Source organism: Urtica dioica, chromosome 7, assembly GCF_054948205.1.
Source record: "Urtica dioica subsp. dioica isolate 48M chromosome 7, U.dioica_male_clone48M_v1_H2, whole genome shotgun sequence".
Taxonomy (NCBI): Eukaryota; Viridiplantae; Streptophyta; class Magnoliopsida; order Rosales; family Urticaceae; genus Urtica; species Urtica dioica.
Genome location: NC_142762.1, coordinates 48,338,766 through 48,357,195, shown reverse-complemented (window position 1 = coordinate 48,357,195; position 18,430 = coordinate 48,338,766). Strand labels below are relative to the sequence as shown.

The 18,430-nt window shown below is 36.7% G+C and overlaps 2 protein-coding genes across 4 annotated transcripts; both read right to left on the bottom strand.

Annotated features, from left to right (window-relative positions):
• Positions 1-290: 290 nt before the first annotated feature.
• Positions 291-4,448, bottom strand: LOC149392487 (RING/FYVE/PHD zinc finger superfamily protein). Of its 2 annotated transcripts, none has more exons than XM_089620300.1 (10): positions 3,355-4,448; positions 2,571-2,657; positions 2,323-2,454; positions 1,859-1,990; positions 1,707-1,772; positions 1,517-1,627; positions 1,261-1,353; positions 952-1,000; positions 736-806; positions 291-611 (listed from the first exon to the last, which is right to left on the bottom strand). In XM_089620300.1, exons 1-10 carry the CDS (start codon positions 4,225-4,227, stop codon positions 534-536), a joined length of 1,692 nt encoding a protein of 563 aa, XP_089476426.1. In that variant the 5' UTR covers positions 4,228-4,448; the 3' UTR covers positions 291-533. The 2 variants fall into 2 exon arrangements, with proteins under 2 accessions (XP_089476426.1, XP_089476427.1); XM_089620301.1 differs by having other exon boundaries at positions 952-997.
• A 12,795-nt stretch (positions 4,449-17,243) lies between these two features.
• Positions 17,244-18,430, bottom strand: LOC149392486 (putative BOI-related E3 ubiquitin-protein ligase 2). 2 transcript variants are annotated; one of them, XM_089620975.1, is made up of 2 exons: positions 17,965-18,430; positions 17,244-17,868 (listed from the first exon to the last, which is right to left on the bottom strand). In XM_089620975.1, exons 1-2 carry the CDS (start codon positions 18,232-18,234, stop codon positions 17,353-17,355), a joined length of 786 nt encoding a protein of 261 aa, XP_089477101.1. In that variant the 5' UTR covers positions 18,235-18,430; the 3' UTR covers positions 17,244-17,352. The 2 variants fall into 2 exon arrangements, with proteins under 2 accessions (XP_089477101.1, XP_089477102.1); XM_089620976.1 differs by having other exon boundaries at positions 17,244-17,865.

The following is an 18,430-nucleotide window of genomic DNA, read 5'->3' as shown; positions in this document are numbered from 1 at the left end:
GTGCTTGTAATTTTAATACAAACAGGAACACTTCTTTTTTTTTTTCTTTAAACAACACTATGTACTATTTACCACGTTTTATAGGAAAAATATTGAGGCGAGGCGCATTCTGGTTAGGATTTAAATTTTCATTTTTCTTTAGAAAAAACAAATATAGCAATTTTATGATATGACCAATATCGTCACAAATTCACAATCAAATATGAAAATGATAAACAGTATAATTCGATCTCGAGAGTAATTGATAAATTATTGGTAGCAAATCTATTAGGTGTGACGAAAACCGCTAGGAAGCTAAAAATGTACATGTATTAGTAAGTAGTATCCACACCAAAGGTCAATTTACATCTAAGAAGGGTTCAGTTTCTGGGGGGGGGGGGTGGGGGGGGGTTTGAATTCTTGAATTTTTACACCCAAAACAAAATGTCGGAATACCAAAGCAAACCAAAGGAGGTGGCTCGTATTAAAAATATTATTATTAATAAATTTTAAAAAAACAACTGGGTAGATCTTCCTTAAAAAAATTGTTGAGATCAATGAGCACTGACGAGAAACGGACTTTGGCAAACTCCACATTCGATTGTTTCCGACCCTGAGCTCGGAACTTGAACCTGCCAATAATAACGAAATCGAATGACACTGATACTCACTGCTCTATTTTACGCACAATAGTTCTCTTGGGGAAAAAAAAGACATAGATGATCATAAAGATCAGACTATATAGCGATTTCTGACCTGCAAATGGACGGTGCAAATCGGACAGGCAACTTCTCTCATTCGCCTCCCTGAACCATCAGACCTGGAACCTATATATTTGCATTCAATCAATCAAAGGCAGAGTTAGGCTGACTTCTCGCTTCCAAATGGTATCCAAAACCCATTCTTTTATGACAAATAATGTCATTTAAAAAATGTATACTATATATAAGAAAAAATGAAAAAAAAAAATACCTGCTGATGCTGATGAAGGCGACGACTTGCGATTTCTTTCCAGCTCCTCCTGTCCCAAACAGCCAAACATTTAATGAAACACGACACATCCAAGTATGGATGGATGGAGCGGATCACTAATTCTCTAAATGTCACTGAACTTTCGCTTATTCACTATACCAAAGCGATTCTCTAAAGCAATTTAATTTTTGTTTAAACTGGGATATAATATAACCTAGACATCCTAACTGTTAACAAGAGGAGACAAATTTCCTCTAGTGGACAAACAAACCACTATGTACAAGCAAATATCAGAGAAGTAATTCCTACCTGAAGCTTCTTAGCAAGATCTTCATGACTATGGAGTCCTATGGGTTTGTTTGCTGCTTCCTTGACATTGCTCAGCCTCTGAGTTACTTCAGCCTGCACATACAAGCTTATTAACACAAGATAATAACGGTCTAAATAGATGTAAAAGATTATGTTTTCCAACTCTAAAGTTGGCAAACAAATGTTAGAATTCATAACTACACCACATCAACCATAGTTGATACTATCAATAATCGACAAAGAGCATAATACATACCATGCATCGGTCACAAACGCGAACAATCGGGGCATTCTCTTCAAGTGTCAGAGCACTTCTACCTTGGGTACACTTGTCGCAGAATATATCTCCACAGTTCCGGCAATGATGCTGAGTGAGATGGGACGATATTTGGGTGAGTGACATACAGAAAATTTAATTTAGTACTTAATTATATTCAATAACACACCTTTCTCAGAAATGCCCCAAAATCAGATCCACATCCTGTGCACTTTGAAACTGCTTCATCCGGAATCTAAGACAAGCAATAATTGAACAAGAGTTATAGGAATCGTAAGACGATAATTAAAAGAGGTGTTAAAAATATGGACAGATAATCACCCAATGATCTTTCTCCTCATTGGGGGGCTTTATTATGTTCACCCATTCTGCAAAGCCTTTCTTTCTCTCTGGAACTTGATCATTTGGCTTATAGGATTCGGAAGGTCTGCTACTTCCACCCATTTCTTTTAGCTGCATTTCAACGATACAAAAAGAAATATAGATTTAGCACAACCAACACAGACGCCAGCACACGAACACTGACGAACCATCGTAAAATATCACAATCATAAAATACATGCTGTTCAATCTCAAGCAGTTTTCCCGCCCTGAAGTCATATAGTAATAACAAATTAAAACACCAGAAAACTCATTATAGTAATGGCAACATGGACCAAGAGTTTCGTTCTAACCCTGAACAGACGAACTGGCTCGACAACTAATCAATTTAATAAAAACGAAGTGTCCTTCAGGCAAAAACACATCAAGTATGCATAAAGAAATATTTCAAGTGTAAAACCTACCTGTACAGTTGCTGCAGTCACAGTGTCCAAAAGAGTGTTGGTTGTGTAACTATTAGACTGCAGTCTAATGCGCCGAGGCTCAATGTCAACAGAGCTTTTCGACCAGACTCCCAATGTAGATGAGTCTACTTTCTGCAAACAAGAATGTCCGAGTTTATAGATAACAGCAAATAAATTACAATTATGGAAGAGAAGAACCGAGCAAGAAATCAAAAAGACTATTTAAAAAGGAGATATAGACAACTTACTTCGCATCTAGTGATGTTTTCAAGAGGATATATTCTCAATGTTCGGCTGTTGCTGGGTTCAAGCATCCGAATTCCATCCAAGCCAATCTGATAATCACATCTTAAGCAGCTATAACTACGACAAAATTAATACTAATAAAACAATGCATCAAAGAGATGGCTGGGTGGGAATCATGGCCAGACATTTGTGAGAAAACCGGTTCACCTCAATGGGGTCTAAAAAGCACTCTGAGAACTATAACTAAAGGTGAGAACTTAAATAATTACCCAAGTTTACTCAGAGCAGTGCTCGCAGTCATTGACTTTCTAAAAGATGAGACTACAATTTAAACTACCCACAATTTAATCACAAAACGCCCCAACCATACTAATGTTTTGGTTAAACTGGTAATCAATGGTCTCCCAATGCGACAGAATTACCAAAATCTCAACTCAAGTATTCAAATCTCAATCATCTAATCGCGAGAAAGATGAATAGTTTCCCTTTACTGATTGGGCTATACACAACCAGAAAAAATGAAAATAAAAAACAAGTTCAAAGCCCCAAAAAAGACAACTTTCAAACATGACTACAAGTGATCTAATTGCACTACTACGATTCCAAAACACTGAGAAACAGAATAGCACTACTGATGCAAGCAAACACTCAGTAAAACAGTTCGGTGGATGTGAAACTCGGACTGCCACACATAAAAAAATAAAAAAGCAAGCAAATAATTCAACAGCTAAAACCAATATAGCTAAAGAACTATGACAAACAAATCAGTGTAACAGTAGGACATACCTGGCAGAGAACATCCATGGTACTTTGCCCGCCACTCTCGGCCAAGATCTTGACACGGAACTTCTGAACTCCGCCCGCGGAATCCTGCTGCGAGTCCGCCTTGGGAACAGCCCTCACGATCTTTCCGGAGGCACCGACCGAGGACGGAGAGTCCTTCGCAGACGCGAAGCCGATCGACCGCCCATAATCGTCGAACAGCGCAGAGGAACTCGACTTCGGAGCCGTCCCTCTCGCGCCGTACGGCTCCGCCTTGTTGCTCCCCCGGTACGCGTACACTCCGTCGTCGCGAGGCGCGGAATCATACATCTGCTTCGCGTACGGATCGAATCCCGAATCGGACCGGCCGTGACGATCGTCGAAGTAGGATCCGGACTGGTCGAATTTCGCCGAGTAATTCTCGTACGGAGCGTCGTAGATCGGGGGAACCGGGGCCGGAGCTTGTCCGTACGGCGATGGGTAGGGCGGGTTGGAAGGTGTTGGGTTAGGGTTAGGGCTCTGAACCGGCGCGTAACTTGGAGCAGTTTGTTGCTGATCGAACCCCGAGTAGTACGTCTGCGCCGGCGGGGGCGGCGGCGGAGGAGCCTGATAGCCGCCGTGAGACTCGAACGGAGGGAACGACGGAGCTTGAGAAGCGGAATTGAAGCTGTTCAAGTTAGGGTTCGGCGTCGGATCGGGGTTCTGAGGGTACGATTGGGGGTAAGTTGAGTAATCGGATGAGCCATAGCCGGAGGAGAATGGCGGAGCCGATGCGTAGGCGGTCTGATATTGGGAGCGATCGGGAGGGATGGGATTAGGGTTAGGGTTCGGGTTAGGGTTTGGGGGATATTGAGGGTATGGATAATATGGGGCGGAAGTGTAATCGCCTTGTTGCATCGCTGATCTCGTCGACCACAAAGTTGAGGACGATGGTGAATTCGCAGAGATTCTGAGCTTTTCTAGGGTTTGCAGAGACGAGTTAGGTCGAATTGGGGTTTTTTACTTGGAGGTATTGATTCGGAAGAGAATGGAAAATGCGTAAACGACGAGGAAGAAGAAGAAGATTGGTTGGAGAAGAAGGAATAATTTTGGTGCGAAGAGAGATATGAAAAGAGAGCAAGAGAGAGACTTTCCCTATTCTTATTCTTGTGTCTGATTAAGCACGAGAAGGTTCCGTATTCCACCTGTCCTATCTAGACACGTGTCCCATATTATTTTGACTTTCTGACCGAAAGTCGGTGTCTACTTTTTCGAATAATTGCAGTTTTGCCCCCGATAGACTTTAGTAGTCTGACTTTCACCCCTTGTGATTTAAAGTTTGTAATTATCAGCCGAAGCTTAACTCAAGTTTTTCAAAGACTAAATCACCACTCGCCCTCGCCGTGATGTCGAAATGAATGACTCTTTCGTATGAATGGTATTCATTTTTTTTAAATGAAAAACCTTATGATTCCGAAAAACACCTCCAAATCCACACTTTAACTCACTACAACAAATCTCACCATTACCGACGATTTTTTTCGTCGCTAAATGTATTTAACGACGATTTTAGCGACGATTTTTATCGTCGCTAAATGTCCGTGCCTAAATATATTTAGCGACGAATTAATCGTCGCTAAACATTTACCGACGATATTAGCGACGATTTTGTCGTCCCTAAATGTTTAAACGAGATTTTTTTTTTAATTCTTTAGCGACGACTTAATCGTCGCTAATTGACGCGGGGAAATTTCGCGCGCGAATTAAAGACGATAAAGTCGTCGCTAATAAGTTAATTTTTTAATAATTAGCGACAACTTTGTTGTCGCTAATTACAAAAAAAAAATTTCGATTTTTAAAATTATTAATTTTTATCGTCGTTAATTATTTATTTTTTATTTTGTTTTTCGTTTATGAAATTCTAAAATGAAAAATCAAATAAAAATCAAATTATATTATCGAAATGAACTTATATATAAAATACGGTTACGATTTCGATTATCGACAAATATGCAAATAAAAATCTACTATATACAAAATATGTAATAAAACACTAGTCGCGACCTTTGCTTCGTCGTCCCACCACTCGTTTTCCCCCGCCTCGACGTGAAACGCTCTTCTGCTGGCGCTGAAACTCTGCATGGTGCGGCGGGATTACAATTTGCTCATCAACCGACTGACACCGCCGGGCGTCGTCTGATGGCTGTGGGTCGACAGAGCCTGCTGCGAACTATGCGAACCCAAACAAGTCACACAACCAAACAAGAATCAAACTAACTTGTCACAAAATTCTTAGACTTGTCATAAAAATTTCTAGACTTGTCATTAAAATTTTCGAACTAGTCATAAATTTAAATTTCAACTTCAAGATTAACTAGCAAAAAGCCGAGCCCGAATAAAAAAAAAATCAATCTCAAATCATTATTCATTGATTTCAAAACTCAACTGTCAAATCCATTTTCAAATTAATTCCTAATCCAATCACAACTTCAAAAATCGAACGCGAAACGGAATAATCACATTTCATCAATCTCAATCAACCATTAAACCAAACAAGCGAATCCTCATCAAAATCACCAAAATAAATAACCTGATGCTCAGAATCACAAAACGCAATCGGTCAAGACAAGTCCTCGGCCAAAAATAACACACGGCTATCTCAAATCCTCGGCCAAGATAACACATGGCAAAAACAAGCACTCGGCCAAGACAACAAACAAGTCTCAATAATTCCAAACAAAACCTCAAAATTCACACGTCCAACACAATTCCAAACCAAAATTCGTCCAAAAAAATTCAACAAAAATTAAAACATGCCCTACAATCATCACCCAACCATTAAACACTCTCATAAACGTCTCATGATCACAAACAAGCCATAAGAAATCAAAAAGCCCCAAAAATTAACTTCCATGAACCCTAGCCTTGAAATTCGGCCAAAAAATTCAAATCACCACGAGAAATTCATCTTCAATCCTCAAATTTATGTCATACTTATCAGTAATCAAGTCCCACCACCACATAAAACTCATCAGTTTCACATATACAACTCGGATTCAAAACCCCCCAATTTTTGCTATGAACCCTAGATTCAATTTCAATCTAGTCCAAGGAGAGGAAATTTCTTACCTCCAATCACGAAATAAGACTCACCCCTTCTCTGGTTGTCACTCTTGCTCCGGTGACCACACAACTCACGGCGACTTCATTTCACGGAATAATTTCACATTTTTATTCATTTTTAAATCTATAACCACTTAATTAATGTCACATTTTTATTCATTTCTAACAAAAATTAAATCCAATTTCAATTTCAATTTCAATTTCAATCCATAACCAATTAATTAATTTCACATAAACTACCTAATTTTCGTTAAACTAATTCATTAATTTTAAATTTTCTAATCGTAATTAACAAAATTACATTTCCTAATTTATTAATCTCTAATCTACTATACTTATATACATATTTAATCTCTAATCCTAATTTACAATTTTAAATTATCAAACATCCTAAATTATATCGTAATTAAATCCTAAATACTAAATTATATAATAAATTATATACTAAATACTTATATCCTAAATAATTATATATATAACTAATTATATAAATACTTATATCCTATATAATTATAACTAATTATATAAATACTTATATCCTTAATTATATACTAAATTATGTAAATATATAAAATATAACTTATATGTATATATATATATATATATATATAAATTTACCGGCGGTGGCGGATCGAGGAAGAGACGTGCAGGCGGAGGAAGAGGCGGACGAGCTGGACTTCGCCGTCGGCGGCGGAACGTCGGAGGACGGCGGTGGACGGAGACGAGCTTCGGAGAGACAGATCTGAGGAGAGAGAGAGAGACGTGAGGAGAGAGAGATGTGAGGAGAGAGAGACATGAGGAGAGAGCGACTTACCGGAGCTTCGGGGACGGCGGAGGACGGAGGTTCGTCGGAGGAGAACTGGGTTTTTGGGAGAGATTTGAGAAATTTTAATTTTTTGGTCTGAGAAAACTGGGGGAAACTAATACGCGATCTGGTATTTAAAGACATTTACCGACGATTAAATCGTCGCTAAATGTTTAAAATTCGTAGCTAAATGAACTTAAATTTTCAGTTCATAACCAGGCATTTAGCGACGATTTAATCGTCGCTAATAGTTTTTTTAAACATTTAGCGACGATTTTATCGTCGCTAAATCATTTCATTTAAATTATTTTGGGGGGATTTTTCCCTCTTTAAATTTCGTTAAAATTCGAAATTAATTCGATATTAATTCCAAACTATTAGCGACGATAATATCGTCGCTAATTGTTTTCCCGCGAACTTAACGACAAATAGATATAATTAGCGACGAAAATATCGTCGCTAATTGTCTTTGCCGCGAACTTAGCGACGAATAGATATAATTAGCGACGAAAATATCGTCGCTAATTGTCTTTGCCGCGAAACTTTAGAAGTTTTGGCACCAAATAATTAGCGACGATAAATTCGTCGCTAAAAGGGTGATTAGCGATGAAAAATTAGCGACGATTAAGTCGTCGCTAATACTTCCGTAGCTAAATGTCATATTTCTAGTAGTGACTCCGGAGTGGACAAGGCAGCGTCCACCGAGAGGGCTGTTGTATCCACTGGCGGGGGAGGCCAGCAAATTGTCGAGCTGTTCTCGGATCTTCGAGTAGTGGTCGTGCTGTGAGTCTGTCGGTGTTCCTCCAAGAACTGGGTGGACTAGTTAATTAGTTCCACGAGGTTTCGCTTCCTACTTGAGTGGTTGAAGTCGTTTCGGTAATTCCAAGCGCTCTACATGAGAATAATGAAATCATCAAAATTTTCACGTGAGAGACTTTTCTGCATTGCTCCCAAGAAGCCAATCAAGTCCCCCCGGAACGCCTCCTTGATTTCTCTCCACCATCTCGTTGCTTTCCATAAGGCGACGATAGATGTGCAGCTCCAAATCGCGTGAAAAATGTCATCCGAAATCACAAAGGCGAGACTCGGCGACTTTCTCTCACCCGTGTCGCAGACCCTTCTGCCCCCTAATAGCAGAACTTCAAGCCGTCCTCGATGGCCTTCGGGTGGCGCGAAGTTGGGGTTAAGCAAGATCCAAGTCGAGTCGGACTGTGCAACGGCTATCTTTCTCACCACGAAGGGGAAAAGACAAGTCAAAGAGAAGGGATACTTGGTGAAAGCTATCAAGAGGAGAGCATCAATGTTTGAACTTTGTATTTTTCAGTTTATCCTTCGCGCTTTTAATATGGTAGCTCATGCCTTGGCTAAACAAGCCCTGAATGGCAACTCTGATTGTTTGTGGGAATTTGTTTCACCCACTGTATGTTCTTCTTTAATATTGGCTTATACGCCTTAATGGATTTCCCTTAACTTTTACCAGGCTTTATAAAAAAATAAAAGTGTTTGTAATTAGGGCCCGAGCCACTTTGAACTTAGGAGGAACAAATACTTGCCTTTATCTTTGGCATTTTTTATATTTTAGCTCAAATTTATATGATTTTTTCAAATTTACCCCCTCAAAATATTTTTCACATTTGCCACTCCCTAACTTGAGTTTCTAGCTAAGCTATAACTACCAATATTGATTATTAAAAAAAATCATGATTGCACCAGTCGTAACATATTAAAGCATATAGAGTATATCGCGTTCTTAGAAGTTGAAAACGAATAAGCTCTCAACCAATTGAGTATGTAAAACATGACTCGGTAACCCCAAGAGGTTGATCTAGTGGTAGAGGCGATTCTTGGGACCTTGTACGTCTCCAGTTTGATTTTCCCTTGATGCAACAATTGGAGCCACTTGGTTAGTCTCTCGCTCGTTAATGTCAGGGACTCGTGGAGTTTAGTCGAGTTAACCTAGACACCACAGTTTTTTTTTTTTAAATATAAAATATGAAATAAAAACACTCGAATAGAAATTTGCACAAATAAATAAAACAAACAAAATAAGCAATCAATTGTGTTCATGTTAAATTTCATCTTAAAATTAATTGGTGTTAAATGGATATGTTCAACTGATATATAAACACAAGTTCATTCACACACTTAATTGTGAGATTATCCAACTTCAGATCAAGCCATGCAAATATTTGTGAAGGCACGTGGAAAAAGGCTTATCGCACGCAGCCTGATATGAGTTGAGGCTCTTGTATATACTACACACTTGACGTTTGTCAACATGATTGTACTCATAGTTTTAAAACCCAATAAATGCACAATATATGAATGATGTGTTATCTTCGAGAAATAAAACGTACCATGATAATTCGTAGTTGTGTTAGCCAAAACCTGTATGTTAAAAGTGTAACTTATTTATCTCATCTACTTATGTAGACATAAATGTATTGGTTTTATTTAAAACTTGTAATGCTCGTTAGTATTTCTTACAATTTGATACAATCATACGCTTCTAAAAATAAATATTGAAGGTAAAATGAATGGTTGTTTAATACCAGGAAAAATTTGGTGAAAACAATGAAATAATTATAATTATTATTATATGAAAACCCTCGGAAATATCTGATGAAATATTTGTGTAACCTTATAAAAACATTGAAAAATATTATCTTCAACCTCTAGATATTGCTCTAAAATAATAATAATAATAATAATAATAATAATAATAGTAATTTACTATCCATATACTTGTCGGGGCTGATAAAATCTCACTCGGGTTAACAGAGAGTTGCACCGATATATGGATTTGTAGAAATTGCATATTATAGAGCATTTGTTATAGTTATCACACAAATAACACATAAAATTCGTATCGCGAATATAGTGTTTTTCAAGTTACAAACAATCATATATTTTTTGGTATATTTACGTTTGTTTAAAATTATTTGTTAACGTTTTGCACCATAAATAAATTTGTTTACTAGTTATAAATTCGCTCATTGATGAAAATAATCTCAAATAACTATATACTTTTTGGGAAGAAAAAAAAAATTAACCAATGTATTGCAAATGTTGCACGTTAAAAACACTACTCCCGCTATTTTTCAATATGTCATAATCCTCACTAAAATAGGAGATTGGACTAACCGATATCTAGGAGTGTGCACGGTCCAATCCAGTCTAAAATCGGTCTTTAAATCGAATTGCACTATTTTAAATAAATAAAAAAACTAGACCAGATCGTTTCAAAGCGGTCCGTCTTGTTTAAACCAATTTAAAATGTTTTGTTTTTTTTTTTTACAAAATTTGTACATAGTTAATCAGAGAATAAAAAAAATATCAACATAGACATATGTTAATTAAGATGTCAAATTCAAATGCCTTCAAAGATATATTGTTTAATCTGGTGTAAAGTGCGATAATTTTTAAAATTGGATTAGACCGCTCTAGATTGATAAAAAAAAAAGAACATACCAAATAAGACAACATCCATTTTAAATCGGACCAGCAGTTTAAATGATTGATAACCCGGTTCAATTTACGTTATTTTTCCCGCCCGTATATGATGTCTACTAATTCGTTAATAGGGCGAATTGACCATGACCTCTCCAATCAAGTAAAATCTTAAAAAAAAATCTTACAAGAACTTTTAAAAAAGGAACAATAACATAAGATAATCACCTGTAATAATTCCTTAATTGTATGTCGGAAATATAGAAGTTTGTTTATGTTTCTTTGAATTTTTATATATTTTACAAGGGAAATATATTATTTTCAAAATATAGTCGTGCTAAACATTTTAAAAGTAGCGTGTTTAACCTTTAATAAAGTCTAAAACAGAAAAAAAAAAAAAAAAAAAAAAAAAAAAAAAAAAAAAAAAAACAAAAAACAAAAAAAAGAGTCAAATTTATACACAAAAAAACGAAAGGTTTTTATAATTTGGAAACTACTACAGATTAATTCAGACACAGCAAATAAAAAAAAAAATATCACATCTAATTTTGACTAATTTATTTTAGTCGTCATACTCATGAGTCATATGGACAAAAAAAAAAAAAAAAACCCAATTCAAGAAGGCCCAAAGCCATATGTCCCCACGGCTCAGCCTCAGCCTCAGCCTCAGCCTACACGCCGTCTACGTCTCATTTTCCTCGTTTCCTTTTATAGTTTCTTCTACAACATCGTAATTCGTAAGTATGAATAAAATAAATAATCCTTTTCCTTGGAAAACTAAAAAGAGAACAAATAATAAAAAATAAAAAAAACAATGGTCGGGCTAAATGCTAATGCCAGTGTCATATGCATAGCCTTTTGTATTCGGAGGAAAATGGAAATAGGATCGAGAGAAATCGCAAACATAACAAGTAAGTAATTATGTCCTAGTGCAACTTCCTATGTTACGTTTGCATTGGGAAACTTGATAAACCAAGCCTTTTGTGAAATCACATTTGAAAATAAAACCATGTTTTGGTACTCTTAGCAAAACCAAGCATTTTTGCTTATGAAAAGTCAAAAATGCCCTCACCTTCCTTCTTCTTTCTTCCTGCAGTAACAGTTAAATGAGTTCAAGAAAATTGAAACAAAAACATAGAGCAAAACCCACGGGACCAAACCCACGAACGGCGAGAAAGGACGAAGCACGAACCGACGAAGCCCGAACCAGAGCGCCGACGCAAACCAGTCCTCCGCGTCGCCGCCATTTCGCTCCTTCCTCTTCTTGTACATAGCAGAGAAGAAATCGCCGACCCCTCGTCACCATCCCGACCACCATCATCCTCCACCGAGCAGAGCAGAGCGCCACCGCCGCGAGCTCGCCGTGGCCGCCGCGAGCTCGCCGTGGCCGCCGTGACCCATCCTCCACCGCGCGCTTCAGGCCGAGGAAAAGAGACGTCGCCGGGAGTCGCGAGGACGCCGGAGCAAGAGCGACCACCGAGGAAGGAGTGAGTGGTTGCCGGAGAATCTAATTTCGTGAAAATAAGGTGAGGAAGTCTCTTTCTCGGATGGATTTTCGAGCTAGGGTTTATAGCTCATAATTTGGGGATTTTTATTCCGGGATGATTTCTAAGCAATTGATTGTGTTTAGTTGATCTTTGGACCCGATTATTGATGTTGAGGACTTGAAATTGGTGATTGGTTTCGGATTTCTTGGTTGTGGTTTGAATTTGGCCGAATTTGTGAAAAAGAAAAACTGTTTGAACTGCCTCTGTAAATCGACGTGGACAGGCCGATATGATCTGAGTTCTTATTTTTGGATATTTTTCATGGATAGTAGACTGTATGAGCTTTCTAAAATGACCAAGAACATGTAAATCCATTGAGTATTGAATGAGTTATGAATTTCCAAAGTTTGTGTTTCGCAGCAGTAAAACGGGATTTCCAGAATTGTAACAGTGAATTACGGGCTGTTTTTGAGATAGCTATTCTTGTCGTCTATATGCTTGTAATATCTCGTTAGAAAGCTACATGAGTCTACTTTCATTTTCCGCTAGAATCAATCGATTTCAAGTTTTGTAGCTCGAGTTATGATGGCTTAAGCGCTAGTGGGTCAGGCTGTCGGGAATTCTTTTGACTTGTTTATGTTTGTCGAGGAAGACGACGATGATGATATCAGGTGCGGACTTTCGGGTGCGACTTTGTCAGAAATGGGTAAGTTTTGATCTCTAATTCGATGATATTTTGTAAGAAATTTGTTTGATTTGCTGAAAAAATGAGTTTGGGTTCGTCATTTGGGATCCAGAAAAAAAAGTTCGAATTTGTTGTCTGTAATTTCGAACTTTATAGTTGTTATTTCGATTGCATTTCGAACTTTTTAACTTGTACAGATTTGAAATCAAAGACATAAAATAACTGAAATGTCTGAAATCCACGACATAAAATAACTGAAAAGTCTGAAATCCACGACATAAAATAACTGAAAAGTCTAAAATCCACGACATAAAATAACTGAAAAGTCTGAAATCCATTACATAAAATACCTGAAATGTATGAAATCCATTTCATAAAAGAACTGAAATGTCTGAAATCAAAGACATAAAATAACTGAAAAGTCTGAAATCCACGACATTACATAAAAGAATTGAAATGTTGAAATCAAAGACATAAAATCCATTTCAGACTTTTCAGTTATTTTATGTCGTGGATTTCAGACATTTCAGTTATTTTATGTCTTTGATTTCAAAACATTACAAACTCAATTTTCATCCAAAAAACTAGTCTCCAAAACTACCAAAGTAATTATCATTAAACATTACAAACACAATTTTCATCCAAAAAACCCAATTCTCTTCGAAACTACACAATCCAACATAAAATAATTAAAAACCACAAACAACTTTAAAATTGAGAAAATAAACCATTAAATAAACCGATATCATCATCGTCGTCTTCCTCTCCATCAGATTGTTCACCCAAGTACTATCAAATAAACAACATATATTAACGTTTGGACCTGTTAAGAAGTTAAAAAGTATACATTAGAAGTCAAATCTGTACAAGTTAAAAAGTTCGAAATGCAATCGAAATAACAACTATAAAGTTCGAAATTACAGACAACAAATTCGAACTTTTTTTTCTGGATCCCAAATGACGAACCCAAACTCATTTTTTCAGCAAATCAAACAAATTTCTTACAAAATATCATCGAATTAGAGATCAAAACTTACCCATTTCTGACAAAGTCGCACCCGAAAGTCCGCACCTGATATCATCATCGTCGTCTTCCTCGACAAACATAAACAAGTCAAAAGAATTCCCGACAGCCTGACCCACTAGCGCTTAAGCCATCATAACTCGAGCTACAAAACTTGAAATCGATTGATTCTAGCGGAAAATGAAAGTAGACTCATGTAGCTTTCTAACGAGATATTACAAGCATATAGACGACAAGAATAGCTATCTCAAAAACAGCCCGTAATTCACTGTTACAATTCTGGAAATCCCGTTTTACTGCTGCGAAACACAAACTTTGGAAATTCATAACTCATTCAATACTCAATGGATTTACATGTTCTTGGTCATTTTAGAAAGCTCATACAGTCTACTATCCATGAAAAATATCAAAAAATAAGAACTCAGATCATATCGGTCTGTCCACGTCGATTTACAGAGGCAGTTCAAACAGTTTTTCTTTTTCACAAATTCGGCCAAATTCAAACCACAACCAAGAAATCCGAAACCAATCACCAATTTCAAGTCCTCAACATCAATAATCGGGTCCAAAGATCAACTAAACACAATCAATTGCTTAGAAATCATCCCGGAATAAAAATCCCCAAATTATGAGCTATAAACCCTAGCTCGAAAATCCATCCGAGAAAGAGACTTTCTCACCTTATTTTCACGAAATTAGATTCTCCGGCAACCACTCACTCCTTCCTCGGTGGTCGCTCTTGCTCCGGCGTCCTCGCGACTCCCGGCGACGTCTCTTTTCCTCGGCCTGAAGCGCGCGGTGGAGGATGGGTCACGGCGGCCACGGCGAGCTCGCGGCGGTGGCGCTCTGCTCTGCTCGGTGGAGGATGATGGTGGTCGGGATGGTGACGAGGGGTCGGCGATTTCTTCTCTGCTATGTACAAGAAGAGGAAGGAGCGAAATGGCGGCGACGCGGAGGACTGGTTTGCGTCGGCGCTCTGGTTCGGGCTTCGTCGGTTCGTGCTTCGTCCTTTCTCACCGTTCGTGGGTTTGGTCCCGTGGGTTTTGCTCTATGTTTTTGTTTCAATTTTCTTGAACTCATTTAACTGTTACTGCAGGAAGAAAGAAGAAGGAAGGTGATGGCATTTTTGACTTTTCATAAGCAAAAATGCTTGGTTTTGCTAAGAGTACCAAAACATGGTTTTATTTTCAAACGTGGTTTCACAAAAGGCTTGGTTTATCAAGTTTCCCTTTGCATTTATATCAAAATTTACCACCATAACTACTAAAGATAAAACGTTTTAAGGAAAAATCAGAATTGCGATTTTCGATGCCCGAGATCTTTGTCATAGTCCTCGTTGGAACAACCAAACTTGTGGGATCCACGTCAAGTGTAGTGGACCAGAACTAGGTGTTCACTGTTCCCCAGAGTTGATAAATTTTCTATTATTATACACTAAAATTTCTCATTATTATACTTGTCACCGTTTTAAAAAACAAAGCATGTTTCTCATTTAATTTTTATTTTTTTGTTTCAAAAATAGATATCACTTGATTTTCAAATATAAAATAAGTTCGAACTTGGATCCAATGGTATTAAAACATGAATTTATCTTCATAATAAAATTTTTGTTATAATTGAATATTTTTTTAAAAACTATAAAATTAAATAACTTCATTAAAACATTAAAATTGTATTTATTCAATATTTCGTTAATAATTGATAATTAACTAACTCTACAAAATTTAGAAACTCAAATGTTACCGCCAAACTCATAAACCCATAAATCCAATAACCCACAAACTTATTAATAATTATTACATTTATTAAAAGAAATAAAAAAAACTAAAATCCTCAATATTACTACAGAAATATAGTACCCCATCAATTCATTAACAAATTTTATCAAATATTAATTGTACATTAAAAAAAACTAAAGTTGAAGTTTTAGATCCAAAATCATATTTCGCTATGGCGTTTTTTGTATATAGAGAGTTCTTCAACAAAATCGTTTATAAAACGTGTCAACAAGATATGGTCGGCGATCTGTGTGCAGAGAGAAAGAGAAAAAAAGAGAGAGAGAGGATGAAATAACAAAATTGATCACAAAATTTAAGGAAATAAATCAAGTCTCACAAAATTGATTAATAATTAGAACAATAAATTTAATTATTTTAACGAAAAAGTAAAATGCGATTATTCTCACGTCATTGGTTTGGATATTTAGTAAAAAAAAATAGAAGTGTTGGCTAAAATACAGTTCTAAAATTTCGTGTGACTTAATTGTAGCTATGTTTCTTATTTAAAATAGTGACCCAAAATCAAAATATAAAATAACTTGATTTCGTATAAAAAAAACACTAAAAAATTTGTAAATAAATATCCAAATTGTCTTTAAATTAATCAATATCGACTATACATTAGAGATCAACAATTACACAAAAGTCGCTAATTATTTGATTTCTTATAGTGATATCAAACAAGTTGGGGGTGGTCCGGCTCTTATCACCTCGCACATCTATTTTTTTGTATGTCATTTTTGTTTATTTTATATGTTACATCAGATAAATTAGATGCGTGTTTTCCGATTTATAGTTATCGTCCTTCATTTTTTTTAATATATACTTTGGGTTCAACTTTCAAGCGTTTCTCGAACCAAAATAAATTTTTGTTTCTTTCTCGTTCATGCAAAGTTACAACTTAAAAGACCACAGAGATGATGGTTTAATAAATGAAGATTTGTGATTAATGAAAACAAAAAAAATTGGAAGCTAGTTAGCGAAAAAGCAAGGGTGATGGGAGACTTTGGACTAATACACCTAGCTTTAGGCTTTATCTGGTTATTTCATTCTCGTGTCATTTTCACAGCCCTGTATATGTGTGTCACTGTTATTTTATATAAAAAGTAACACATATATGTACGTATTTATTTAACATATACAGTTGTATATGGAGTGCATATCTCATCGGAAGTAGAAACCCAAAAACCTTTTTTTTCTTGAAGTGGCGGTGGTGGAGTTCTTTGTTCAATAGGTATACATATAAAATATGTATATGTATCAATGTATCATACACATATATATATATATATATATATAATATTATACCATTATATTAAAAAAAAAAAAAACTGTTTCGTTTCTTTTGCGTTCAATAGCTTTATCGTTTTTTGTCCTTTTAAGTCAGTTTGAAAAGTGTACTGTTTCGGCTATTGAGCAGAAACAGTAGTACATTAATTTGCGATTGCGATTTCGATACGGAAAGAGAAAACACACAAACGCAAAAAGCGAAAAATCATTTTTGACCCAAATCAGGAAAAAACATCGAGTTGTTTCATTTTTTTTTTCGTTTCATATCGCTACGTACGCCTATAACCATACACATCATTAACAGTAAGCTAAAAAAAAAAAAAAAAAAAAAAAACTCGCAAAGACCCAGAAAAAACGACAAAAAGTACCAGTTTTCTTTTTTTGCCTCTTTTTTTTATGGGTTAGACCAAAAGGACTTCGAAGCTTGTTTCTTTCACCGACTCACAAACCGGACAAGAACCGAGAAACGATTCACAAGGCTTACACGAACAGAGGTGTTTGCAAGGAAGCAAAACCACACACGAGCTTCGACTCTTACACACCCGACAAACCCATTTCTGTCCCCTCAATTCCTCGGACGAAGCGAAGCAAGCCGACTCGGCGTCCTCAGCTCCATTATTATTATTATTATTATTATTATCGTCGCTTTGTTCGTCGTTTCGTAGAGCTTGCAAAAGCGCGTTGTTGAGCTCTACCACGGAGGCCTCTTTGGCTCTGGCGATCCTCTCCCACGTGTGGCTCTCCGTCTCCGCTCTCCGAAGCCGCTCTTGAAGCTCGATTCCTCTCCTCGTCGCACGTGCCAAATCGTCCTCCTTTTGCCGGATCAAACTCGACGCTTTTGTCTCAAGGCTGTTCATCAGCGACGTCAAATGTCGTCTCCGTTGCTCTTGCAATGCCGTTCTCAGCTTCTCGCTCTGCTTCATCGTAATATCGTAACGTAAACATTAAAAACTAAAAATAAAAATAAAGTTGGAGAAATTAATATAAATAAATAAATTTTGTAATATATGTACCTGAAAGTGAAGGATGTATTCGAGTTCTTGTCGCTGTAATTCGAGCTGAGCGTCCATGTCTGGGTAATGAGAGAAGGGTTCGTTTCGACTTGAAGAGGAAGAAGATGAAGAAGGAAGAAGATAATTATTATTATTGATAATATAATTATTATTATTATTGTTGAAGAACAACATTTGATTCGTGTTATTGTTGTCGTTGTTCTGAGCGAAGCCGTGGGAAGCGTTTTGGAGGCCAAACCAAAAATCGTCGTCGAAACCAAGAACGGCCATTTTGACTCTCTCTCTCTCTTTCTCTCTCTCTCTGATCACTTGTTCATGTATAGACAGATTGTTGATTTTGTTTTGTGTGATTGTTGTTGTTGCATCAGAAAAGAAGCGTGACTCTCTCTTTTTGGTGTGAACTCTCTCGGCATAAACTTAGCCTGCCTTTGTGACCGTTTAACTCAAAACAGAGTAGAAATATGAA